This window comes from Narcine bancroftii, chromosome 6 (genome assembly GCF_036971445.1).
Source record: "Narcine bancroftii isolate sNarBan1 chromosome 6, sNarBan1.hap1, whole genome shotgun sequence".
NCBI classification, from domain to species: domain Eukaryota; kingdom Metazoa; phylum Chordata; class Chondrichthyes; order Torpediniformes; family Narcinidae; genus Narcine; species Narcine bancroftii.
The window spans coordinates 78,020,028-78,047,386 of NC_091474.1; the positions used below are offsets into that span (position 1 = coordinate 78,020,028).

A 27,359-nucleotide genomic window follows, 5' to 3' on the forward strand; every position below is an offset into this window, starting at 1 on the left:
CGACAAGCATTGCATGTTTATTCAGTGCATTTGTCCATCCAATAGGGAAAGGTAACCAAAGTTCCCAAGCAGCAAGTTCTTAAAGGAACTTAAGCAATTCATACAAGCGCGCAAAAATAGAAAATTGCTGTTGTTTGGTTACATATCAGATGGTATTGCATTCCCAAGATATTCTGCTACGCATAAATACCAAGCTTTTAAACTTTGCAGACTGTCCCGTCTCTACAATTGTCAAAAATGAAGAAAGATTTGAGATATTTCACTATAAATCAAGAGATCTTTAAATAACACATGAATATTTCAATAGTACATCAAAATATCTAACATATACACATGAGGGCAATTAAGATCACTCTCTGTCTCTTGTTTTACTATTAATTATTTCATGGATTTTTGCCTTGTCCCCATTTTGCAAACCATTCTTTGACAGTTGACAAAGTTAATGTCATAATTTTATCTATTAAAGATTCATTTTTATCAATAATTCTTCTGGGATCATTTAACTCCATGAAAATGCATGCAATTGTCAAGATGGAACTGCTGAACATTTTTTCAGCTAAAAGCTCTCTAAGGCATCACTACTCTTTGTTTATGTTTGCTTGAGGTGCTGTGAATATATTATATTTCTCTCCTCTGCTAATTGCAATATTGTGAAAGGATGGAAAGGAAAACTTGTTTATAACATGTTTGTAACATTCAAAGGTATCGCTAGAAAAATGTTAAACCTCATTTATTGAGCTCAGATTATAGGCTGTCTAACAAGCGACAATAGTCATTTTCTGGTGATGTGTTTCCTGTATACTTTCACCTGAATTTAAAATCATATCAATTCTGAAAGTATTTTTTTTTGGCAGTTGCAAAGATTAGAGCATGAAAGCACTTCACCAGTAAAAAGAGCATCACTGGTATTCAAATAGCTCAAATTTTGCTTTACTTGGTTTTAAACCCGCATCTCAACATCCTTTGTACTACTGAGTTAAAAATTGGAAGGACAAAATTTGGCATTTTCTAGGTAAAGTAGTATTGTGAAAGTGTAATTGCATTCCTTTTTACCGGTGTAGTGGACGTAAATTTTCCTTAATGATTTTATTCGCTGTCATTTTCCATTTTATTGCAGTACAATGGCATTGATATGCAAAATGTCACAGCAGAGCAAGCCTACGTTGAAATGCTGAAACCTACAGAGTCAATCTCTGTGAAAGCTCAGTATAAGATAGAGGAATTCAAAAAGATCATAGATGAAGCTGGAGATGGATTCTATATCAGGTATCATTTGAAGTTGCCCATTGAAACTTGTACACGGTCACCAAGCAGATCTGCATTTCAAGTAAAGCATTGTAGAATGTGGGTACAATGAACAAAATGCACCTGAGAACACCTGAATAAAAATAAATTCTTAGGGTTGAGCTATATAGCTCAGTGTATGATGGTCTAATAGCACAACATGTCCATGAGTCAGTGTTCTGTATGATTATCATACATTTTTTTCTTTATTTGTTACAAGCAGGTAGTAAATTTAGTTCTGTATTTAACGTATCATTATTAATGTTGAAAAGATGAATATATTTTTAAGATAACGTAACTTTTTTTCCAAAAGATATCTCCATTGATATTACTTAACCCTTTGGACTCAGGCCATTTTAAACCTTTGACTATCTGTACTCCAGACTGGGTCCACGGTAAACTACAGTACAAACCAGCTGGTGATTTGGCATAAAACTCCTTCTGGAAAATGGAGTATTAGTTGTCTCTGAAAATCGGGACACGAAGTCCAAAGGATTAAACATGTTTGAAATTCAGCTATACAATGCGTTAAGATTATTATTTAACTTCTGTTTAGGCTCATGACCATTGTTTATCATATAAACTCTAATTGATTTGAGGAATGTTGTTGGGTTTCATAGGATCTTCCTCTACCTTGTCTCCTAGAGCACTTTACGATCGAGTTGCAGAAGTAGAACATGATCTAAGTTTCAAGAAGGATGATATTCTTTATGTTGATGACACTCTGCCACAAGGAAATTTTGGTTACTGGATGGCCTGGCAATTGGACGAAAACGCTCAGAAACTTGAAAGAGGACATATTCCCAGCAAATATATGTAAGTAACTAGATGATAAAATGCAAGATGTTTATAAACAGATTGATTTTTTTTTTAAATCGCCAAATTTGAACCAAGAGAAACCTGCTGCATTTTGCCACAGATTTTATTTTAAATAAGAATGCTTGAGTAGCTCTTTTTCACCCAAGTCAGAGGTTGTGGGTTTGTTGCACTGCAGATTGGAGCATGTAAGTAAATAAAGGTTTCCCAGAACTTAGCAGGCTTTTTTTTCCCCAGCAGAATATTCTGAGAAAGGGATTACAAAGGAAAGGTGATGTTCTTTCTTTAAAGGTATGGGATTTGAAATTGTAAGAAGTGACACCTGCATTTTGGTTAAAATGTGAATAGGAACAAGTCCTAAGTCCTCAAATATTGAACAATTCAGCAATTGTTGTGTGAAATTATCATGGAAGATTTTATTTCACTGTAGAAGACTCTTCCATAGTTGCTATTTTCATTTGATATTAAAAAAATGTGAATTTTTAAAACAAAACTTTGTTTAATATCTTCTTTTGTGCACATCACAATTTAGGGGAAAACAGACCATCTGATGTGCATAGCTCAATAAAATTGTCCTTTTGCATCATTGGTAATGTAATGCTTGAGTCTTGAATCCAGGACTTGAGCATCTTTTTTGGCTGATTCTTCTGAGGTAATTGACACAATCAGAGTTGCATTTCTCATCCAAGCTGTGGTGTTTCTTTGCAGCATCAAGATCCCCATATTCAGTTCTCTGGAACCTACTATATGTGCCATTAATTAGAACTAATCTTCAAGCAGCAACATTCTGAGCATTGCTGAGTCCCAATGTGTGGGTGACACTGCACAGTGCTGGGATCACTGGTTGTAAATGGCATAATGTGCTGGGGCTTGAAAGCTTCCAACCAAAGTGCTAGGTTAGGCTTTTTCCTGGACTTGCTATCGAAGTTGTTCCTCTCTCCCATGAAACGGACTTGCAGATCCTGGGCAATGTCTAACCTGGCACAGGTTCAGCATACAGATTTGTGGCCGCTGTGAAATTACAGGCAGCTGGCCCTTCACCACAGGATTCCATGATGAGTTTTAATGTCAGAACCCACAGGAAATTGCCAATGAGCATCTCAGGGGAATTTCAGAATTTTCACGTATTGTGCACGAGTCCTGAGTTTCAAATCAAGTCGTCACCTTTATTTATCGTTCATACCATGGTAAAGACCAGTTTCCTGATGTTTAAGGAGGAATTTGCTAGGATTTACAGACATTCCTCAGACATTGGGTGGCATGGTTGGTGTAGCAGTTAGCTCAATACTGTTACAGCACCAGCAAATGACATTCAAATCCCATGCTGTCTGCAAAAGAGTTTTTATGTTCTCCTTGTGTCTGCGTGAGTTTTCTCCCACCATTCAAAGTGCACCGGGGTTGTACATCAATTGGGTGGCACAGGCTCATGGGCTGAAAACCCTGTCACTGTGTTTTATGTCTAAATTTAAATTTAATTCTCAGGAAAATTCCAGTCAATTAAATTGAGGCCCTAAGTTGAAAACTTTTAATTTTGAAAGCACCAGGCAAGTTCTTATAGCCTGCTGATCTACACATAGCACCTACTAACCTCGTGCAAATAGTGGGGGGATTTATTCCATTTTGCTGTGCTTCAGTTTGCTGCTTTGATTATCTACACAATTGTGTTTAAACTTTATAAATAACCTGTACATTTGGCGATCTTCATGAAACAGTGGTGTCTACAGAATTTTATTTTCTAAAATAAGGTAGGCTATTAATCGTCTGTTTCTTCCAGGATGGACCAGGAATTCTGTCGAAGACATAGTATGACCGAGGTCAAAGATGAAAATGGGTCTGTTAAGACCCTGTCAGCAGCGGCCAGAAGATCGTTCTTTCGGCGAAAGCAAAAGCATAAAAGGAATAATTCAAAAGATGGAAAGGAGATGTTGGCCCTTGATGCCATTAGCACTGATTCTATCCCTTTGTTGGAAGGTATTTTGTTCAATTTCAATCATAATTCTTCACCAGCAAATTCAAGGAGCATGAAATAGCTTGATTGTAAAGATTGTTGAAAGAAGATTGGAGAAGTCCATCTCTGTAGGACTTCTGACTACTGTGTTTTCCAGCTAACTGGAGTGCGACTGAAGCAGTTTTAACTTGATTTATGTGGTAATTTTGGGTTCGACACTTGCCCACAGCTTACAGGGAGTCATCAAGTATCTTGGTTGCACTATTGATACAAAATTAGGCACTGTACAGGGTTGTGAAGACAACATGAGGAAAATATAAAACACTGCTCTCAGCATAAAAGGGCTATTATTTTGGATGTGGTAGATTTTGCATTTATTCCAGATTTTTAGCATTTGTATTTCCAAAGTTAAAATAAATTTTCACTGCTTTGTACACGGTATATGTATAGTCGAAGTCCAAAAATCCAGACCGCCCGAGAATCCGGACTTTTTGAAAACTTTCAAACTTCTTAAATTTAGTGAGGTTTTTAGTGCGTGTATGCATGTGTAAGTGCCACTGATGCTCAGCAGCAACATGTGACCATGCTCGTTGACTTTATTCTTTCTTTAAAACTGCTCATTTGATAAATTAAGTGTTCTATATTTGCTAATGAATAAACGATCAAAATGTTCCTTCTCATCTCTTCTTCATTTTTCTTAAATTTGAATTTTCAAAGGGCTGCCCGAAAATCTGGAAAATCCGGATTGACTCAATCCCCGAGCAATCTGGATTTTCGAACTTCTGCTGTATATGATTAAATTTGTATATCCTTGCAGCAGAATAAATTAGAGGAATTAAACGGTCAATAATACTGCAGACTTCAATCTTCCATCTCCTGAAGTGAGAATTTTGTGCACAAATACTTGTGTATATCCAAGATTCTCCACAGGTACAGGATTAGCATTGTGAGAAAGCATTTAGCAGTGATTGTTTTATGAAACGTTAAGAATTAATAATGTTGTCAGCTGTCCAGAAGATGCGGCAACCCACGAATTCTTTTTAACCCAGTTTTTGAAATGCTTGAAATAGGTCTCACCTATTACCAGTTCTCTGATCGTGTCACACTTTTTTTTATCCAACCCTTGATGGCTTTTAGACTTGTTGGCTTTACTCATCATAATTGCAATAGCACATTGGACCAGAACATTGAAAATTTAATTTTTGAATGTTTTCCACTGGTGGCCTATAGATTTTTTTGTGTGCAAGCGTCGACTCCTTGCCACTTTTGCTACATCCTACCTTATTATTACTGAAGTCAGCTCTGCTCGTCCCTTTGCAACTGGGTCATCACTTGATTGGAAGACCCTGATTGGTGTGGATTGACAACATCTCCCCATTAACCATCAACGCAGGCATTTAAAGGCTGCGCGCTTGGTTCCCTGCTCTATTCCTTCTATTGCCCAGTTTGGCTCCAACTCAGTCTACAAATTTGCTGACGACACCACCGTTTTTGGCCAAATTATGGACAATGATGAGTCAGAATATAGGATAGAAATCAAAAATCTGGTTGTGTCGGGCCAAATCAGCAATCTTATCCTCAACATCAGCAAGATGTTCACTGTGGACTTTAGGAGCAGGAGGCTGAGGAACCATGATCCCTGCCTGCTTTACAAGATCCAAGATCCCAGCTGGGCCCAGCACTGAGGCAACTATGAACAGTATCTACTTTCTTAGGAGTCTGAGGAGATTTGGCATGTCATTGAATGCTCTATAGAACTTCTGAAGGTGTTCTCTGAAAAGTAAACTGACTGGTTCCATCACTGTCTGGTTTGAAAACTCTAGCACCCAAAAATGCAGAAGGATGCAGAAAATAGCAAATCTAGCTAAGTCCATCACTGACATTGACCTCCCATCCTTTATTTTTTAAATAAATAAATATTTACTTTCGTTGCTCTCTCAACAAGGAAGCTAGCATCATAAAGGATCCTCATTATCCTGGACACGCTCGCTTGATGGTAGAAGCCTGAAGTCTGGTGTCTCCAGGTTCAAGAACAGCTTTATTCAACAGCTATCAGTCTCTTGAACCTCCCTGTACTGCCCTAACTATAAATATTGTGGGAGCAAAGATCTGAATGCACTATTGAAACATCAATTTATTTTGCACTAATTGCCACAGTAAATGTTTATTTATCCTTTTGTGTCTAGGAGGGCAGAGTTAGCATAGCAGTTAGCGGAACACTATTACGGCGTTAGTGATCAAGATTTGAATCCGGAATTCTCTTGTCTCCCTGTGTCTGTGTGGGTTTTCTTTGGGTCCTCTGGTTTTTTTCCCCCATGTACAGGGTCATTAGGTCACATTTGGGCGGTGTGGGCTCTTGGACTGGAAGGGCCTGTTGCTATGATGTGAGTCAATAAATTCAATGTATATTTATAGTACAAATCTGAAAATTTGGACTGCTCAGGGATTGGGTCAGTCCAGATTCTCAGTACTTCTAAAATTCAAATTTAAGGAGGAATAAAGAAGAATGTACAGGTTCATTTTGATGATTTATCTATTAGCAAATACACCATGCTTCATTTATCAAAACGAGCCGCTTTAAAGAAAAATAAAAATTCCGCAGTAAAGCTGTGGCACTTACTCGCGCACAAAAGTCTGCTAAATTTTAGAAGTTTCAGAGTTTTCAAAAAGTCCAGTTTCTTGGGTGGTCCAGATTTCTGTCATCTGGATTTTTGGACTTCTACTGCATAAATTTTTTCCCTCTCTCGTGTGGTAACTTAGTTTATACAGTACTTATTGTTATTAGTGTATTTTATGTACTCTTCATCATCATTATCTTGGGATATTTTGTAATTTGCTCTTTCCTCTGTGCAGGTTAATTCATGTCTATTAGAGACCTTCAGGTTATTATGCAGGAAATTCCATCATTCTATTTACAGCTCTTTTAAAAAATTATTTCTTTAACAGTTGCTCAAACTATTTTTGTTCATCTATTTTTCTGTTATTTGTCTTGCATTCTTTAAAAATGTTCCTTTTCATAACATTTCATGACAAATGCTCCTTTTTAAAGAGTTAAAAATTATTGTATTAATTCCCAAGTGTTCAATATCCAGTTCTGTTTGATTTACTGAATGGAATGAGGATTTGTCTGTTAACCATCATATTTTGATGTTAAGTGGCTGTCATACTTCATTTTTACTGCTAGATTCTGGAAGTTTGGCATATCAAAGTGTGCAGAAAATAGAATGCACTTCCCCAAGACCTGTGCTTATCCTGGGACCTCTAATGGATGCCGTGAAAGACATGCTTGTCAAGGATTCCCCTGGAAAGTTTTGTAGATGTCCATTAGGTATGTTTAAATTAATAGTTTTTAATGTTGAGTTTTGTACTAGTATTTATTAAATTCTGAATTATTCATAGTTGTTTCTCCCTTAAGAGATTATAGGTTACTAATTTCTGAAATGAATTACGTTATCTGCTATATAAATATTGTATTTCCTAACCTGTCAAACACAAATGAGAATAACAGAGTAAGTAGGATACTGGGCTTCGAAAATGAAAAGAAATTGCCTAAACCAGGAGGAAATGCTAAACTTGCAACCCCTTCATTATGAAGAAAAAGCCCAAGTAATATCATCTGCACATGCGTCAAGAAATGAGAGTTGAAAAGAAATAAATTTTGTTTACTTTAAACTTTGAAAAAGCAAATTTTATTCCATATCCCAGATTTTTGGCAGTGATTCGTAAATTCCACTGGGAGGAGTTTCCATTATCCAAACTGCTCTAATGCTGAGGCCATTCAGTTCTGTGCACTGCACAATTAGATGGACATAAAGACTTTGGAAATAATACTGAGGAAATTTATCAAATGCCTCCAGAAATTACAGTTATGGAAGTGGAATGGCAAAATTTGGGTTCTCCTGAGGGCAGAGAATATTGGATATAGAATAAATATAATGAAGTGTTACAGTGGGTGAAGAGAAAATGGTTGAACATTTACTCATGAAATCCGTTGAGAAAAAGAACTCAAACTGTAAAAGCTTCTCAAGCAACCAGTACTGAATTCCTAATAGATTATTGAACATAGCAGTTTTTAATAGGCAAAAGTAGAACAGTTGAAGGAGTGTGGGATTAACGGAAGCTCGATCACTGCTGATTCAAATTTGGTGGTTAGATTGCCCCTGTCATATCTATTTTGTATGAAAGAATGATTGTTTATTGAGGCACAAATTCCCTCCTTGAAGTTAAGCCACTTTAATTAATTTATCTGGTGTAAATAAGACTAAACAATTGTCTTGTAGCCAATTTAAGAACCCTACAGTAAGTAATATATATAACAAAATCAAGGGATGCTCCCAAGGTTTGGTTCATTTCCAGTCATTGACTTTCCATTCACTTAGTTTTATGGCAGGTTTCTTAGAAAACAGAGATTTTCTTTTCCTGCCAATGGTCAATTGGCTTACAGGATTCTTTCAGAAGAATAATTTGTTTTTTCCCTTCCGTTAGAAGCCAACAATCGGATCTTGCGATCCCACTTGCAGAGGATGTCTGTGAAGCCTTGCTGTTAGTGAAAGATCACGTTACATGACAGGCAATTTGGTATTAAAATGTAATATTGTGTATTAATCTCTACTCCTCCCTTTCATTTCAGAGATTATGAAAGCTTCCCAGCAGGCCATTGAACGAGGAGTAGCAGACTATCTCTTCATTGATTACAAGAGGAGGAGTGGACATTTTGATGTCACTACTGTTGCTTCCATTAAAGAAATAACTGAGAAGGTGGTTCTCTCATCTCATTTTTTAATCTCTATAGCATAATTATTGATGTTTCTGGTTGATAAGCTAAGTACATGTATTGCACGACTTTTTAGTATTTAAAAAAAATTAGATGCACCATGGCAATTTAGACTATTTTTAGTCTTCACAGCAAATGTAGCTTTTATTTGTGCTTTGTATTGAAGAGAAGATTATTCCTGCTCTGTCCTCACGAGACATATGGAAGATTCCTTCTATAATTTGTCGTGAGGATGATGTAGACAGCAAGGAGAGTTGTCAAAAGGGACAGCAGAAAAAGATAGCTAAAAGTTTGGCAGAATGATGGCAGATGGAATATAATCCTTTAAATGGTAGGGCCCCAGAGAGTGTTGATGAACGAAGATAATTAGGAATATTGTGTACAGTTCTGGTCCCCACACTAGAGAAAAGATGTAATTGTACTGGAGTGGATGCAAAGAAGATTAAGCTGGGCTTCACCTGGTTTGGAACATGTTATTTATAAGGACAATTTGGATTGGCTGTGTTTGTTTTCCCTGGACTGGAGGGGAGGCTGATGGATCACCAGATTGAAAATTACAAGGGGAGTAAACAGTCAGGATTCTTTTTTTTCCATGATGAAAGTTTCTTATTTGGAAGGTGAGGAGTTTAGAGGAGATCTGAAAGGGAAGGTTTTTCCTAGACTGGTTGAAATCTGGAATCTACCTGAGGAGGTGATAACAGCAGAAACTCTCACATTTTAGAAGCATTTGAATTGCCAAAGCTGGCGACTAACTGCAAGCAGGTGGGATCAGTATAGATGGATGCAACAGTGAACAGCTAAGGGCCTGATTCTGTGCTGCCCATTTCTTTTTCTGAGATATTCCTGACTTAAAAATTGATGTTTGTGCTATTTTTACTGCTATATGCGAATAGACATTTTGGAATATTTGCTATTTTTGATGGTTGTCAATAGACATATCCTGAATGCCTTCAGTTTTGCGGTTATATCTGGGATTACACCTGTAATCAAGGGTTCTCTGGAGTGAATCATTATTGCTGGGGTGATCCGAGCAATGCAGGAATATTTGGAGGTGAAAGATGCTTGTAAAACCTTGAGAGCCTCAATGCTAATGAGCTTCTTCCTGAGAGTGTACTTGAGTTTTTAAAGCAAAATGAGATTGTTTTAAAATAAAATATACTGCAAGGTGAATTAGTCTGTGGCCCCACTCTTTCTAAACCATTTTACTTTGGTAAATCCTTCCTTGTCAACTTTACCTCACTAAGCCTTTTGCTTGCTTTGCATTCCCCTTCTCTTCATCTTGTTTTTATGTTCGCTCTTCAACATCTTGAGCTAACTTTTCATGAGGGAAAGTGATCTTTATCAATCGTGTCTTCCGTGATCCCCATCACATTTTACTTTCATACCACTGCATGCAAGGTTCACTGAAGGGACTGACAGAAGGATCAATATGCATCCATCACTTTTATACCAGACATCTTCTGCAGACTGGATTAGGTATATTGATTTGATGTTTGTGAGCCTTCCCTTGCTGACATTTAGTTCTGAAAGGAATTGAGGGAGGGAGGGGATTGCTTGTGGTTCACACTCAAGCTGCTCTCTGCATGCTGTTACAAATTTATACCCAGCAGACCAGCATCTTAGCTCAGTGGTTCGAGAACTGGTCTTGTAAATGGGGGGTCACAAGTTCATTCCTTGCAGGGGCCTCATTTCTGTGAGGGGCGCTGGAAAAAGTGGTGACTCTCTGTTGCATGTATGTTGCATTCTAAATGCAGTATTATAACAGAACCTTTACCTTTCCTCTTCCTACTTACAAAACCAGCAGCTTATGGAGCCATCTTTAATTGTCTTTGTTCCCACAATCAATATGACTTGTTTGCTGCAATAAACATGTCATTCTGGAGTTAAATTATGTGTGTGATTCTGGGTAGCTGTTTGATTTCATTTCCAAACTTGTGTCCACATAGTTGATGTTTCCAAAATTAGAACATGCTTTCAGAGGAAAAGAATAACATTTTTTTTCCCAAGCTTTCGTGAGTGTAATAAAAAGACATGGGCTGTATTATTAGTTATTGAAGAATCTGTTTTTTGTTCCAGAGTTACAGAGGAGGAAAGTTTAAAACAAGAGGACATGAGTTAAGAATTAAGGGGCAGAGGTTTAGAGGTAACATGAGGGGGAACTTCTTTACTCAGAGAGTGGTAGCCGTGTGGAATGAGCTTCCGGGAGAAATAGTGGCGGCGGAGTCAATTGTATTATTTAAGAAAAGGTTGGACAGGTCTATGGATGAGAAGAAGATGAAGGGTTATGGGCATTGTGCAGGGAGGTGGGACTAGAAAGGGGTGTTTGGTTCGGTGCGGACTAGAAGGGCCTAATGGCCTGTTTCCGTGCTGTAATTGTTATGTTATGTTAACATAATCGCCTTGTCAAATGATAATAAGGCACAGTACCTGATAACATTTAATAGGAAATTGGACTGCTGTTTGGTTCTAATAGAAATATACAGTAGGAATATGCAGTACCAGACCTCTGGTAAATAGGGTAGTTTGGGATTCAGAGCATTGAGTGCTGGAGCAAGAACCTCATTATACAAGTTGTTGATGAGACGATATTTGGAGTATTATGCACAGTTCTGGTTACCAAGCCATAGAAAAGATATTGTTCAGCTGGAAAGGGTGCTGAAAAGTCTAAACCCATCACCTTGTCTTAAGTTTAAACTGTGCCTTGTCTGACTGCCACATACCTCCTAAGGAGCCAAGTTTTTACAATTTAAGCAAAATACTTTACAACAATGATACATTTCCTGAAGAAAAGTAAGAACTTAAACTAACCTTGCACATTTCATTTCTTCAAGAGAATTCAAAGCATTTCGTAACGAAGTAGAAGTTAAGATCCGTTGTCATAAAGGCGAATGTGATAGCCAGTTTGCACGTAAACCTGTGTGGTGTTGTCAGTTAAAGCTTAGATATTTGCCAAGGCACAATTAGAACTCTTCTGTTTTATCTCTGCAATAGATTGGCTCTTGATTTGATGCATTATTCTGAAGATGACTGTACAAGAACATAAGAAATATCAATAATAGTTATTCTTTGGCTCTTTGAGCAAAAGATCATAGGTGATCTTCTACCTCAATGTTAGTTTTTGAGCTTTCCCCATGTTGCTCGATTCCCTTTACATCTATTAAAATGTCTGGACATCTGTCAGTCTCCATTTTGAATGAACGCCCTGCCAGCCAAAATAGCATGTTCATATCTCTGAACCTGTTACTTCCTAACTAAGTCCTTGTTGATCCCAGTATTTATTCTTGTGTAACTGTTTTTGTTCACTAATTTTCACCTTATTTCTAGGACTGCCACTGCTTGCTTGATATTGCGCCACATGCCATCGAGCGTCTGCACCGAATTCACATCTACCCTATTGTCATTTTCATACGGTACAAAAACCTAAAGCAAATCAAGTGAGTAGATGCAACTATTGAAAGCTTAGTGTTTTTGTTTTATGATTGTTCAAGAATTCTCCATAGAATAAAGAGAATAGGATTTGAGTATGTGGAAGTGATTATTTGTTCTTGCAGAAAGACAACAGAAAAAGAAATTAAATTAGGAAAAACATGCTCATAGGCGCCCCTTTTCTAAGGCTGGGTAATGTTGTCTTTGCAAAGAAGTGTAAAGTAGGTCACCCTCAGATGATTGTTTTTCTGCAAGTCAGTACTAAGTGCTGAGTACAGTAGTATCCCCGGAATCTGGAATTCAAGCAACCAGCAACTCAACCAACAAAATTAAAATCAAGGAAATAAATGAAATTTAAGATAAATAAGAAGAAATAAAAAAGTTAAATAAAAGTTTAAAATTGTAAAAGCACACATTCTCCGAAGCAACACACAACCCCTTGGTGAAGATGGGAGCAAGCATTCAGCCGGCAGAATAAGATTTCAATAAAGTTGTGTTGGAATAAAATGGCAGCGCGCAGGATGCCGTCGGGGCAAATTTCCCAAAGTGTTTCCCTGTCCCTGCCTAGTAAGAGTCCTTATCTTTATTAGTATATTAGTAAGGCTTTATTTCTAAACTTAGCGGGGTTGGGGGTGGGGTGGGGGTTAATTATGACAGTGGCACGGTTAACACAATGCTGTTACAGTGCCAGTGACGGGCTTGAATTGAAATTTAAATCTTGTAAGTTACAGGAATTACCTGATTAAAGTGAACTATACAAAATTAAGGACTACATTAAGTGTTTTTATGTCTAAAAATTCTGCTTGGAGTAGTAAAAAGTGCAAAATTAAGGTGCTATGAAATATTGATCAGATCAAGCAGCGCAAGTACTAATCAGAAATTATCAATCTGCAATGATGGTATTTTGTCTCAACAGAAGCTAATTATTCTAAGTATAACCAGGAATTGCTGATTTTGCTATGGTATATCCTGTTTGCGGTTTTTTTCTAAGTACAATATAATAAACAAAATTACAAAATCATATCAATAATTTCAATGCACCATATTACAAGTCTTCAATAAATTAAATGCTGTTTGAGATCACATCACACTTCTATGTAGAGCAATGACAGTGTGGCAGGTGTTTGTAGAGAATTTATCCTGCAGGGATCATTCAACAAGGACATCTGGGTAAAATTTAAGCATATGTGAGAGGCGATCACTTTGCCATGGTCTTCCGATTGTTGGCAGAGAATCAAAATGTAAGTAAATTAAAGAAAGTTGTAAAAGCATTAGGATTACATTGGATTAGGATTACATTAGTCAGAGGGACAGATAAAAGGTTTGTGGGACGAGATCGGGGATCCAGGTTGGTATGTTGCCTCCCTGGTGCCAGGGTCAGGGATATCTCTGATCGAGTACATAGCATTCTGCAAGGGGAAGGAGAACAGCCAGAAGTCGTGGTCCATGTGGGGACCAATGACTTAGTTAGAAGTGGGGATGAGGTCCTGAAACAGGATTATGTAGAATTAGGAAGTTAAAAAACAGGACCTCCAAGGTAGTAATCTCTGGATTGCTGCCTGTGCCATGAGCTAGTGAGGGTAGAAATAGGAGGATGTGGAGGATGAATGCGTGGCTAAAGAGATGGTGCAGGGGGCAAGGGATAAGATTTCTAGATCATTGGGATCTCTTTTGGGGAAGGTCGGACCTGTACAAGAGGGACGGACTCCACTTGAACTGGAGGGGGTCCAATGTGCTGGCAAGCAGATTTGCTAGAGCTGTGGGGGAAGGTTTAAACTAGTTTGGCAGGGGGGTGGGGAACAGAGTGTGAGAGCAGTGTCCAGGGAGTATGGCCACCTAGATAGGAATAAAAAAGGTAACAAAGGTAGGATGGAGATTAGGGTAGAAGGTAAAAAAGAGAATATATGTGAGGGTCATTCTCTGAGATGCATATATTTTAATGCAAGAAGCATAGTGAACAAGGTAGATGAGCTGAGAGCATGGATAGATACTTGGGGTCACGATATTGTGGCAATTAGTGAGACCTGGCTACAGGAGGGGCAGGACTGGCAACTTAATATTCCAGGATACATTTGTTTTAGATGAGATAGATCAGGGGGTAAAAAAGGAGGAGGAGTTGCTCTGCTTGTTAAGGAGGACATTACTGCCGTGAGGTGGCAGGATGGTATGGAGGGATCGACCAGTGAGGCTGTTTGGGTGGAATTGAGGGGTGGAGGAGCAAGAGGGTGCTAATAGGGGTGTATTACAGACTACCAAATGGGCCAAGAAAATTAGAGGAACAAATTTGTAGAGAGATAACGTATATGTGTGAAAATCATAAGGTAGTGATCATGGGAGATTTTAACTTCCCACACATTGATTGGAATACCCATACAGTTAGAGGGCTGGATGGGCTGGAGTTCGTTAAATGTGCTCAGGATTGTTTTCTAAATCAGTTAGTAGTAGAACCGACTCGGGACGGTGTAATGCTGGATCTCCTGTTAGGGAACGAGCTAGATCAGGTAGCGGACATTAATGTTGGAGAACCAATTGGGTCTAGTGATCATAATTCTGTTAGTTTTAGGGAAGAGCAAGGAGAGGCCTAAAGTTGAGGTTCTGGATTGGAAAAGAGCAAATTTCGAAGGAATAAGAAGGGATTTGGGGAGTATTGAGTGGGACAGGATATTTTCAGGTAAGGATGTTAATGAAAATGGAGGATATTCAAAAAAGAAATTTTGAGGGTACAGAGTAGTTATGTCCCAGTGTGCATCAAAGGAAAGGCTGGAAGTCATAGGGAGGCTTAGGAATATTGGAAATTTGGTTAGGAGAAAAAGGGAGATGTAGAAGAGGTATAAAGAGCAGGGAGCTGAGAAGTTGAAGGAGGACTACAAGGAGTGTAGAAGGAATCTTAAGAAAGAAATTAGAAAGGCCAAAAAAAGGCATGAAGAGGCTTTGGCTGACAGAGTAGAAATAAATCCAAAGGGTTTCTATAAGTACATTAAAAGTAAAAGATTAGTGAGAGATAAAATTGGACCCCATGTAGATAGCGAGGGTAGGCTGAGTGAGAAGTCTGAGGAAATGGGGGAAATTTTGAATGATTTCTTTGTCTCGGTATTCACTAGGGAAAAAAATGTTGAACCAGCTGAAGTAAAGAAAAATAGTGGGGAGGTCATGAAGCATATAAGGATAACCGAGGAGGTAGTGATGGCTGTGTTAAAAAAGATAAAGGTAGATAAATCTCCCAGACCGGACAAAATATTCCCTAGGACACTCAGGGAGGCTAGTGGACAGTTAGTGGGGCCATTAACAGAGATATTTAGGATGTCACTGGCCACGGGGATGGTGCCAAAGGATTGGAGGGTGGCGCATGTGGTTCTCTGTTTAAGAAAGGGTCCAAATGCAAACCTGGGAATTATAGGCCTGTAAGTCTGACGTCTGTGGTGGGCAAGTTGATGGAAAGTGTTCTGAGGAATGCTATTTACAAATTTTTGGAAGTACAGGGATTGATAGGGAGTAATCAGCATGGTTTTGTCAGGGGTAGATCATGCTTGACAAACCTGATTGAGTTCTTCGAGGGGGTTACGAAAAAGGTTGATGAAGGGAAACCTGTGGATGTTGTCTATTTGGACTTTAGTAAAGCTTTTGACAAAGTTCCCCACAGGAGATTAGGAAAAAAGGTGGAGGCATTAGGTATAAATAAAGAGGTAGTGAAATGGATTCAGCAGTGGTTGGATGAGAGGTGTCAGAGAGTAGTGGTAGAAAATTGTTTGTCCAATTGGAGGCCGGTGACTAGTGGAGTTCCTCAGGCTTCGGTCCTGGGTCCACTATTATTTGTTATATATATTAACGATCTGGATGTAGGGGTGGAGAATTGGATAAGCAAGTTTGCGGATGACACAAAGATTGGTGGTGTTGTGGACAGTGAGGTAGATTACCGTAGATTAAAAGGTGATTTAGGAAGGCTGGAGGTGTGGGCTAAGAAATGGCTGATGGAATTTAATACAGATAAATGTGAGGTGCTACATTTTGGAAAGGCAAATTTAAATAGGTCATATACATTGAATGGTAGACAATTGAGGAGTGCAGAGCAACAAAGGGATTTAGGAGTGATGGTTAATAGTACCCTCAAGGCTGATACTCAGGTAGATGGTGTGAAGAAGGCATTTGGAATGTTGGCCTTCATAAATCGGAGTATTGAATTCAAGAGTAGGGAGGTTATGATGAAATTGTACAAGGCATTGGTGAGGCCAAATTTGGAGTACTGTGTACAGTTTTGGTCACCAAATTATAGGAAAGATATAAACAAAATAGAGAGAGTGCAGAGAAGGTTCACGAGAATGTTGACAGGATTTCAGGGTCTGAGTTACAGGGAAAGGTTGTGCAGACTGGGGCTTTTTTCTCTGGAGCGTAGAAGATTGAGAGGGGACTTGATAGAGGTATTTAAGATTTTAAAAGGGACAGACAGAGTAAATGTGGATAGGCTTTTTCAATTAAGAAAGGGGGAGATTCAAGCTAGAGGACATGGTTTAAGATTGAAGGGGGAAAATTATAAGGGGAACATGAGGGGAAATTTCTTTACACAGAGGGTGGTGGGGATGTGGAATGAGCTTCCGGCAGATGTGGTCGAGGCGGGATCATTGGTTACATTTAAGGAAAGACTGGATAGTTACATGGATAGGAGGGGACTAGAGGGGTATGGACCGGGTGCTGGTCAGTGGGACTAGGAGGGTGGGAATTTGCTACGGCATGGACTAGTAGGTTTGAACTGGCCTGTTCTGTGCTGTAAGTGGTTATATGGTTATATGGGATTTTGACTGGGAATGACAGTGCAAGGCCTAGATAGGGTGGAATTTATTAAATCTTTTAAACCGTTCATTCTTAATGCAGGTGATTTAGACACTATAAGAGCATGTCTCAGGCAACGTCTGGTATTGATCAGTTCCCTTTAGTGCTGGATACCGGGGCTTTTACTGCCAAGAAATAAATGCAATGGGTTGACCATGATTTACAAGCAGGGAAAAATAGAATTGCCTGAAGTAAAAAGTTGATAAAAATGTGGTGTAAAGAAAATTAAAGGTTACACTGTTATGCAGATGACATAGTAATTGGATCTGAGTTCATATTTATTTTGTTCTTCAATATTTGTTCCTGATCTAAAAGTCAGATTTGTTCTCCAGAGATAAAGGAAATTATAGCCAGGTTATATTTACTCATTTGCTTTCAATTCTTGGTGTCCTGGAAACGGTAGTGATTGAACTCTTAGCAAAGGCATATCTGGCATAATTTTGCAGAAGATGAGAAAATTAGAAAAACATTAAAAAGATAATGTGAAGGGTTGCAAAGGATATTAAATATGATAGTGTAGCATCTACTGCGGCACGGCTACCAAATAAAGAGACGTCCACACAAGGTGAGTGTAAAACAAAGACTGACTTTACTGGTTTGAATTCCCCACGTGCCTGCTCTGGCCTGTCCAATTCCAGTGACGCATCCTCCGACTTCCGGAAGTGACGTCATCATCTCGCGGTGTCACTCTCCAGCCGGCTACACAGAAGTGGAGGGCTCCTTAGCCCACACGTGGCATTAGGCACGGGCTCCTTCTCAGCAGTGAAGGGGAGCCTGTGCCATCTTGGACCGGCCGCGTGTTGCAGCGACTCGGCCCATTTACTCGTACGGTCCCTCAGCCTGCTACAATATCAAATAAAATAATTGTCAATCAATGTTATAATCAAGAGTGTGGTGAGCTTATAGCTTTCTTTGAGCAAGGAACGTGAACTAGTTCCTACAAAATTTGAAATGGTCATAAAATGTTGTTTTATGTCTAAAAATTCTACTTGGAGTAGTAAAAAGTGCAAAGTTAAGGTGCTATGAAATGTTGATCAGATCAAGCAGCGCAAGTACTAATCAGAAATTATCAATCTGCAATGATGGTATTTTGTCTCAACAGAAGCTAATTATTCTAAGTATAACCAGGAATTGCTGATTTTGCTATGGTATATCCTGCTTGTGGTTTTTTTCTAAGTACAATATAATAAACAAAATTACAAAATCATATCAATAATTTCAATGCACCATATTGCAAGTCATCAATAAATTAAATGCTGTTTGAGATCACATCACACTTCTATGTAGAGCAATGGCAGTGTGGCAGGTGTTTGCAGAGAATTTATCCTGCAGGGATCATTCAACAAGGACATCTGGGTAAAATTTAAGCATATGAGAGAGGCGATCACTTTGCCATGGTCTTCCGATTGTTGGCAGAGAATCAAAATGTAAGTAAATTAAAGAAAGTTGTAAAAGCATTAGGATTACATTGGTGGGGGATTTTGACTGGGAATGACAGTGCAAGGCTTAGATGGGGTGAAATTTGTTAAGCCTGCCAGAGATTGATTTTTGAGACAATGTTTAGAGAGTCCCATCAAAGTAAGGGTTTATGCTTGACCTTGAATCTGGCAGGTGGAAATGTTGTTGAAAATACTGATAATAATTCTGCAGGTTTCAAGATAGTTATGGAAAGGGATGAAGTTAGTCTTCCTTAAGGTGCTGAATTGTGCAAGAACTAATTCTCATAGACAAGGGAAAATTTGTCAAAAATAGATTGGGAGCAAATGCTTGTGGGTGAAACATTTTCTGACAAGTGGGATTCTTTTTAATGAGTGTTAGCAGGAGTTCAGGGCCAGCATATTACTGAAAAGGGTGAAAAGAGGCAGGAGTTTCAAAGAGGATATGAGAGGTAGGATTTTCATGTGATTGATACCTAGAATGTGTTGACAAAGGAGGTGATGGAGACACAATGAATCATGCTGTTAAAGAGGCATTTAAATAGGCACTTGTCCAAGTTAGGGATAGAGGATATGGTCCAAATGTGGGTAATTGGGATTGGGCTAGATGAGCAAAATGGTCTGCTGCAAGACCTGTTTCTATGCTATGTGACTGTGTGATTCAAAATACATTCACATCTTTGTCCTTTGTCATTATTCCATGCATTGTGGTGTTGTTTCTACAGAGAGCAAAAGGATCCAATCTTTTTGCGAGATAAAGGTACGCAAAAGAAACATTCCAAGGAACAATTTGAGGCTGCTCAAAAGATTGAACAGGAATACAGCAAATTTTTCACAGGTAATATCTGCTGTGCTGAGTTAAAGGTTTATGGCATGAGGTGACATGGGGAGTGGAAAGGAGGTCTTTTCTGTCAATGTAACTAGGGAATATTCATGCATTGTTGATCTGCAAATGAAGATGTTAAGCTCTGATTAAGAAAATCCTTTATAAAATTATATGACCTTAAAAGCTAACTTTAAACTTTTTAATATTATTACAGTGTTTTTTTATGACTCAAAATCCATTTGGGACAAATAGATATCTCATTTAATTCTTTTGATATTTATGTCAGAGTTCAGTACATTGAGTTTCATGCAAAAAATATGTTGTCAGGAAGAGTTCAACTTCCTTTTTTAGTTAAAGTGGCAGCCCCTTATGGAAAATGTAACATTTAGATTTGTCCTTAATCGTCACTTAAATTGAATGGGAAAACTCCAAATCACATCAATGCTAGAGTGTGAATAAAAAGCTTAAGTGAAAAAAATGAGTACATTTTCACCATTCTTGGAGTGAACCCCAGATTATCTCGATTTAAAATCTCGATGGAAAGAGTTTGTACTTTTATGGACCATGGACTGAGCTTTTGGACTGATTTACTTGACTGGCTTGCAGTTTAGGGGATTTTTCCTTTTTGAGTATTGGGCACAGACTGTAATGGTCTGGGTTTTTCACATGCACATTGTTTATAAATATATGATAGCTGTATATTTGCTATAGATACAGTGGGGTTAATTTTGTTAAAATATTATATTTGTTAATAATCATTAAAATGTAACGCTTTGCATTGCATCTGTTGCTGGTTCGTTCTTCCCATGTCTCTGGGGGCTCCGGTTTCCTCCCACCCTTCAAAAACGTATCAGGGTGTACGTTAATATGGAGTAAATTGGACAGCATGGAATCGTAGGGTCGAATTAGCCTGTTACAGTGCTGTTTGTCTAAATGTTTTAACAAATTTAAATATGGATGAATTTTGTTTTATTGTTCTGATATTAATTTCTTCCATGGGTAATGTCCATACAATGCCTCTCTCTTATCATTCGAGTATTGCATTTAAAGCAGAACTCTTTATTCAACCAACCACATTGAACATTCAACAGTAATTCATGCACTAGCAGTGCAGTAACGCTAGATGGCGCTGCCCAATGCAATTCTGCTGTGAATTGATAACTATGGTCAATTATTGCAGAATAACTTATAACCCTATAATCATTTACGGAGCGGAAACAGGCCACGTTGGCCTTTTGAGTCCGCACCGGTTCACTGATTTTGTGTGCCCTCTAATGGTCCCGTTCTTCTTCTTCTTAACCAGGGTCTCAATATCTCTTGAAAACCAAGGTTCCATACACCTTCCGTACATCTTACCTGTAATTCAGATCCTTTATATAAAAAAGTTAGACAGAGTTTAATTAAACAGGTAATAGAGGTCTACAAGATTAATCTAACATTCTGATTGCCTTTGAGATTCTGGTTGATTGTGGTTACCTGATATTTTCTTTTGGAAAATTGGCTGAGAACCAGGTTAAATGTTTAATAATGGCTCATTACTAGTCTGAGTAGTAGGTAGTAGAGGAAAGTGGTCAAAGGTTATAATAATAATTAAAAATACAGCTTTGTGTAATTTTGTTTCTGCACAGTTTTAATTTATAACACCATTGAAAGCAATTTGATTTCACGTTCTGAAGGATGAAGAAAATTTCCCAAAGTAATGAAACTAACGTTGAATACCAAATTCCGTATATGCAGTCGTATAGGACAACTCGTGTACAGGATGACCCCTGAATTTCCATCTAAAATGTAGGTTTTGAGCGACACCCTTTGTATAGTATGACCCCGTCCCCCAAATCTGGCACTAATCACTGGCTAATGGATGTTGTTCAAAGCAAATCACAATATTTTAATAACAAATTACCATGTAAAGGTTTTAATTTTATCTGGATATTTTAAAATAAGCCACCATCAACTCCTGTAACAGTCGGATTGGGAGTTGGGGGGGGGGGGGGGTTGGTGGGTAGAATGTATCCCGCAAAGGAGTGCTGAGAGTTTGCTGATAACTAACAGGGAATGTGTGAGATTGTGTTGGAGCTGGTGGCAGCGGTGTTGAGACTTTGCTGTCAAGGTTTGGATTTTAGACCTGGCATGTAGAACAACCTGATCTTAAGGTGAAATTAAGTTTTGGGATCGACCTACACAATGGCATACATGGTACTTAAGCAATCATCTTCTGTTCCTTAGGTTTACCCTTTCAATTAGTTTTAAAGTGGCATTCACTTTTAGCGTAACATAACAGAGTACCGCACAACTGATTAAGATTATTGTGCATTTCAATTCATTTAATTTTTCATATGGGGAAGAAATGTCTAAGGCGCAGAAAGTAAGCTGCCAATAATGCAAGCACTAATTGTTCAGTATTGTAAAGGCCCTGCAATCTGCAGTAATAGATTCTTTTCTTCTTGCCTAATTAAATTGAGGACTTGCAGGGCTTCCATTATTGGTGTGGGATAAGTACATATTCTTTAGACTTGAATTATTATTTTCCTACTTTGCTTTTTGCTTCTTCTGAGAGGAAAGCTGATGCATAGAGCAGTGTAAACACTATTCACAGGGTAAGCAGTAACTTGTAAGGTATGACTAATAATCTGTGAATTAAGTTATTTGAAGGATGCTGCTGGAAATGGGTTATCCAAGATATAAAATCTCATTTGCATCACAAATTAAATAATTAAAATAAGTTGGTTAGATTTCCTCAGATGCAGTAATTCATTGTGCTGTGCGCTGTGGTGTCGGCTACCGGTGATTCCTGTGTTACGGGGTGGGGGGCGGCTGCCGGCTGGATGTGCAGTTTGTTTACCTAGAAAGTGGTCTATATCACAGTTTACTGTAACGAGAAACTGTCATCTGCACAATGCAGGTTGAAAATAAGTAATATGTGTATTGTGGCAGATGTAAGTGTGGACATATGCCATCATGTTGAAATAGGATGAATAACGAGACCACACCTCAGGTTTCAGCCAGAGAAAAGCAAAAGCATTTATTAACATGCTGTCAGGCTTGATGTAGGCAAACAACAGGCTTGATGAAGGCTTCATGACATCTGGAGTATGTATTACCTCGTAACATTCATGTTGAGTAGGCCAGGGCTTCTCCGTAGACCTACGGGTGGTGTTGAGTCACGATGCCTCATAGCTGTAGTGGCTAGTTGCCAGTAGATAGGAGCAGGTTGTATCTAGCTATCACGAGTTTGGAGCTGTTAGAGCTTGTTCTGCCCACTCCCCCCCCCCCCCAGCGAACCGCTACACAGCTGCCCCAAGAACCAGTGGTAAGTGACCAACTGGCTCAGCAGTTCTGTTCGAGTGCAGATGTGGATGCCGATGTGCTGTGTAGAACCATGGAGGGAGAGCAAAACCGATGTGTCGTGTGCATGGTGCTGTGTCGTGTACAAAAGCTGCTGGAGAAGGAAGTGTACAATCAATTGGTAAGCCAAAAAACAATAGTTGACAACACAAATAAATCGGAATCAGACAGTTGATAAAAGTCAACATTGATTACAGACATTGACAGTTAAGGCACATGAGAAACTCAGAACAGTATTTGAAACTAAAAGTCCATACTGTAAAAAGGTTATTGGTAAATGTGAGAGTCTGTAGTGCCAATCCCAAAGTCTGCTTGGAAAGGGTTAAGTTTAGAAAGTCTAGTAGCAGCTGAAGCATGCAATGACACGCAGGAGCTGGCAGGTGGCGCTCTACGGAGCGATCATCCATTGCTGCTCAAAGTCTGTAGTGTCATACAGAAGCTGGCAGGTGGCGCTCTGCGGAGCGACTGCCAGAGCCGCGAAAAATCTTCTGGGTGTTTGCCCGGCGTGTCGGCAATGCTATGTTGAGCAGGAGACCAAACCCTGTAGCAATGAGTTTTGCCTGCAGTTCGAGGTCTCAGACAGGTTACTTTAAAAAAAATGTTTTATTTCACAGCTCAATATCTGGGGCGATTCTTCCATTGGGGAGGGGAGGCGGGTGGCTGACTGCCCTCTGGGACTCGTGATCTTCTCACGGGGGAGTTGATAGTTGTCCCTCGGAACACGGGCTTCCTCTCTTGGGTAGGAGCTGCTGGTTGTTCCCGGGTCGAGTAGTTTTCCCTGTGAGAGAAACTGATTGAAACATGGGCGGGGGGGGGGCCTCCCCCCAGTCACTGCTACTGAGATACAAACGACTCAAGGTCGGAAGAGGCAAGTTTGAAAAGCCTGTGTTGAGACAGCAGACCTTGCTGATTTATGATCCCTTCAGTGTAAACATTTTGCAAAACTGTGGCTACCATGCTGTGCTTTGTCAAGCATTTGCACGCAGCTTTTGATGTATTCAAACAGCTTCCCCTAGTCGTTGTGGCTGGATTCTCAGTTGGTGAGGCAGAAAACAACAGTTTAGGTCGTATAGTTTTGTCTTTTCAAATCTGCTGTATGTTCAGTCAACAGTATAGGGAAGCGCTGTCCTCTTGCTTGATTGATGTCTTTGTTGATGACCTGCTGAAGTTATTCGTAAAATCTACGGTTGACCAGTTTGTGGCAAGCAAGCTGTGTTTTGCCGAAATGTTGCCGTTGATGCTTAGGCTTGTGAAGAGAAAGTTTGTTGTCCACAAGTGAGCTGTTTGCGAAAGTTTGCAGTTGTTGCTGAGGCTCGCAGAGTTCATTGCTGGATCTAATCGCGGTTAGACCCTTGTAAGGGTCACCAATGTGGCAGATGTAATTTATGGACATATGCCATCATGTTGAAATAGAATAAATAATAGATCACACCTCTGGTTTCAGCCAGAGAAGAGGAAAAGCATTTATTGGCGTGCTGTCAGGCTTGATATAGACAAACAGCAGGTGACCCTCATCATGACATCTGGAGTACGTACTACCTCATGACATTCACGTTGAGTAGGCCAGGGCTTCTCCATAGACCTACGGGTGCTGCTGAGTCACTATACCTCGTCGCTGTCGTGGCTAGTTGCCAGTAGATAGGAGCAGGTTGTGTAGCTATTTGAGCTGGTTCTGCCCACTCCCCCCACAGTGTACTACTACAGTATTTACATTTGTAATCTAGATACATTCTGTAAGCTGCCCCAACCTACAGGTGGCCCTGATTTTATTCTGCATCTCAAATTTCTTGGGATTGAATTCTGGAAGGATGAAGTTCTATCATCTGAATAGCAGCAACATCAGATTTGCCTGTATTTATATTGGTGTGGTTAAGGGTTAGTCATTCGCCTGAATAACAGATTCCAAATAATGATGACACGAGGATCTTGGCAATTGAGGAACAGCTCAGTCCTCCTTGAAATGTGGATGAGCTCATTCGGATGAAGACAAAATCAGTCAAGTTTTTCAGTCTAGACTGGCTGAAGATGCTGTCTGATTCTTCAATAACAAGTAGCCATGTGGGATAATGTTTCCACTATCAATAGCCCACACCCTTCCAATGCAACTTGATCAAAAATAGAAAAAAAATTGGAAAGTGAGAAAATATAACCAATTATTTTGTTTCAAAATAAAAAGCACATTAATCATTGCATACCTTAATGAAGGGCTCAACCCTTGTGTTTCTTTATCTTTGCTACATAAAGTACACTGCTCGACCTACTGAGTTTCTCCAGCATTGTGTTTTCACATTAGTCAAATATGTATATTGACTAGGAAAGAGTGCCTCGTAATAAGGCTTAAATATTTATTGTAACTGCAGCAGCAAGTAAAAGTTTAATGTTTGTATTTGCTTCCAGAAATTGCCTACTTCATAACTTTTTGATGCAGAAGTTAAAAAAAATCTGATCCTGTGGTGTAACTTTTCCCTCCAACTATGAACCTCTGCTTTGTTTTAATTGCAGGTGTTGTCCAGGGAGGTAGTCTGCTTTATGTTTGCACTCAGATCATGACAGTTGTTGATCAAGAGCAAAACAAAGTCCTTTGGATCCCAGCTGGAACTCTGTAGGGCCTTACTCGGGCAATTCCTGCTCACACAACACCCAAGCATTTAAGCAGATGATGGCTTCACCGAGTCTGGATTAAAACTGGCTGAAAGTTGTGGGTTAAACCATGCTGAGTGGCTTCACGAACACCAGAAAAAGTCTTTAGTCTGAGGGTGTTGGGTAAACACTAATAAATATTCCTGGCATCTACTGTACTGCAATATAAAGAGAAATTGGATTTTTATACAACTGATTTTAAAATATATATATTTTATTCTGCCTTGATCCCCTTCCCCAAGTAAAAGTTGAAAAAGTGATGTTGCAACTAAAATTTAGAAAGACACGTTTACAAGTAATATTTCCTGATTATTTGTTTTAAATATTTACTTGAATGTTTTTATCCCTTTCCCTATTTTGGATAAGACGGTTCTTTTGAATGAGATTTGTGCATGTGAATGGGCGTGTTTACAGGATTGCGCCCTGAGGTTCTACTGACAGGTTAAACTTCCTAAAATTGGTACAGTGTGATCTCGTGGTTGGAAAAGGGTCTTGTGACTGGTACTGTTTTGGAGTGAGTTATGACATTTTTTGTGCACTCCTTTGAAGGGCAGATCACTGCATTTGTTTCTGTTTTTATTGTCTGTCAAATATATTTTTCTGCATGGATCTTGGGATGTAAACAGCATAATGTATCTGATCATATTGTATAAACTAATACCTTAATTGTTGGGCCTAATATTATGTAGCAAGGGAATAATGATATTAGCTCGGCCTAGCATGCTTTTATGACACTTTCTAAAAGCTGTAAATATTGAAGAAACTCATTTTGGTGCAATTTTGCAAGTTATGTTGAGCATTTTTTTTTAAAAAGAAAATTTCAGTGTGTGTAGCAGTCAAATAGATTTATTTAACTTTAAGAAAATATTTCCCTTGGATGATTTGTCTAAGTAATGTAGTTATAAGGCACAGTAAATAATTGTAGTGTTGCCACTGTCTGGAAAGCAGTCATTGAATCTGCAGTGCTTATGGATGTTTTTTTTGTCATATATTGTGCCAAATTGTCAACATTTGTATTCTCTGTTTTCATGTTGCACTTGTGAATCCATGTGTGCCTAACACAGGATTGTTCTCAGTCCTCCAGTTTGTCTCATTTTGAGGTAGTTCACTGCTGTACCTCCCGTCTTCAATGCAAATGAATCATTAAAGAAACACAAGACTGTTCCTCATATTTCAATAATTCTCTGGCGCACGATGACCTTTCAGACATTCCACGGAACAGATACACTGCTTACATTTGCATACCGTGATGAAAAGGGATGTTTTCTTGCATACTGTGTCAAAAGCAAAGTATTGCATTTTAAAAATTGGATTTTAAAAAGTTACAAAAAGGTTAAGGCCTATAAATATCATTTTGGCAAGATGTTCATTTAATTCACAAAATCGAACAACTTGCTTATTTAGTATTTTTTTTTGTAATAACTTATTCTGGCAGAGAGGAAGCCTCTCTTTTGCAAACAGTGCATGTTCCGTCTCACTGTCGGAATTTCGATTTTGGCGCAATATACAAGTTCAAACTCACTGATTCAGCGACCAGATTCCCATGCATCTACTGCCAATGTAAGTTATTGCAGGGCACAGTCAGAGTGTGACAAAGATGGTACAAGGTGAACCGGTACTGATGTTTTTATTCTGCGCTAAAAGATTACTTTGTATCAAATGTAAAGCAATTGATTAGTACAAGAATAAAGGTCAATTTCTGATACTTGTTTTGTGTCTTTTCATCTACCCAATAGATTATAAAGTGAAATGTAGGTCATTTTGGGTCCCATAAAGAGACTAACCAGTAAAGGCTGATGGTGAATTTCACCCGTGGCCCTAATTACCTAAGGAACAGCCTGACTTAGGTGTGTATTTCCCCATCTAATTTGTTTTAATCCCTGTGAATCTGTTCTTCCATTCACTTAGATCATGTTTCAACTGAGGTGGTACCTTTTCGAGTTCTGGTAAAATCTCGGCCAGCAAAAATTTAGGGCTATGACACAGAGGGGAGGCTTTTATCTTCTGCTTCAGGACAAGGGTGGTAGGAAGAATACTGGG

The 27,359-nt window shown here is 38.9% G+C and overlaps 1 protein-coding gene across 5 annotated transcripts in view; it reads left to right on the forward strand.

The window, feature by feature from the left end:
• Window positions 1-27,024, forward strand: part of dlg5a (discs, large homolog 5a (Drosophila)) — a 159,136-nt gene extending 132,112 nt beyond the window's left edge. For all 5 annotated transcript variants that reach the window (XM_069885456.1, XM_069885460.1, XM_069885457.1 and 2 more), the window contains 8 exons: window positions 1,118-1,266; window positions 1,930-2,100; window positions 3,875-4,071; window positions 7,233-7,376; window positions 8,679-8,806; window positions 12,147-12,256; window positions 19,234-19,346; window positions 25,182-27,024. In XM_069885456.1, the coding sequence (XP_069741557.1) occupies window positions 1,118-1,266; window positions 1,930-2,100; window positions 3,875-4,071; window positions 7,233-7,376; window positions 8,679-8,806; window positions 12,147-12,256; window positions 19,234-19,346; window positions 25,182-25,285 (1,116 nt within the window). In that variant the 3' untranslated portion in view covers window positions 25,286-27,024. The remainder of the gene's footprint in view (window positions 1-1,117; window positions 1,267-1,929; window positions 2,101-3,874; window positions 4,072-7,232; window positions 7,377-8,678; window positions 8,807-12,146; window positions 12,257-19,233; window positions 19,347-25,181) is intronic.
• The last annotated feature ends 335 nt before the right edge of the window (window positions 27,025-27,359 follow it).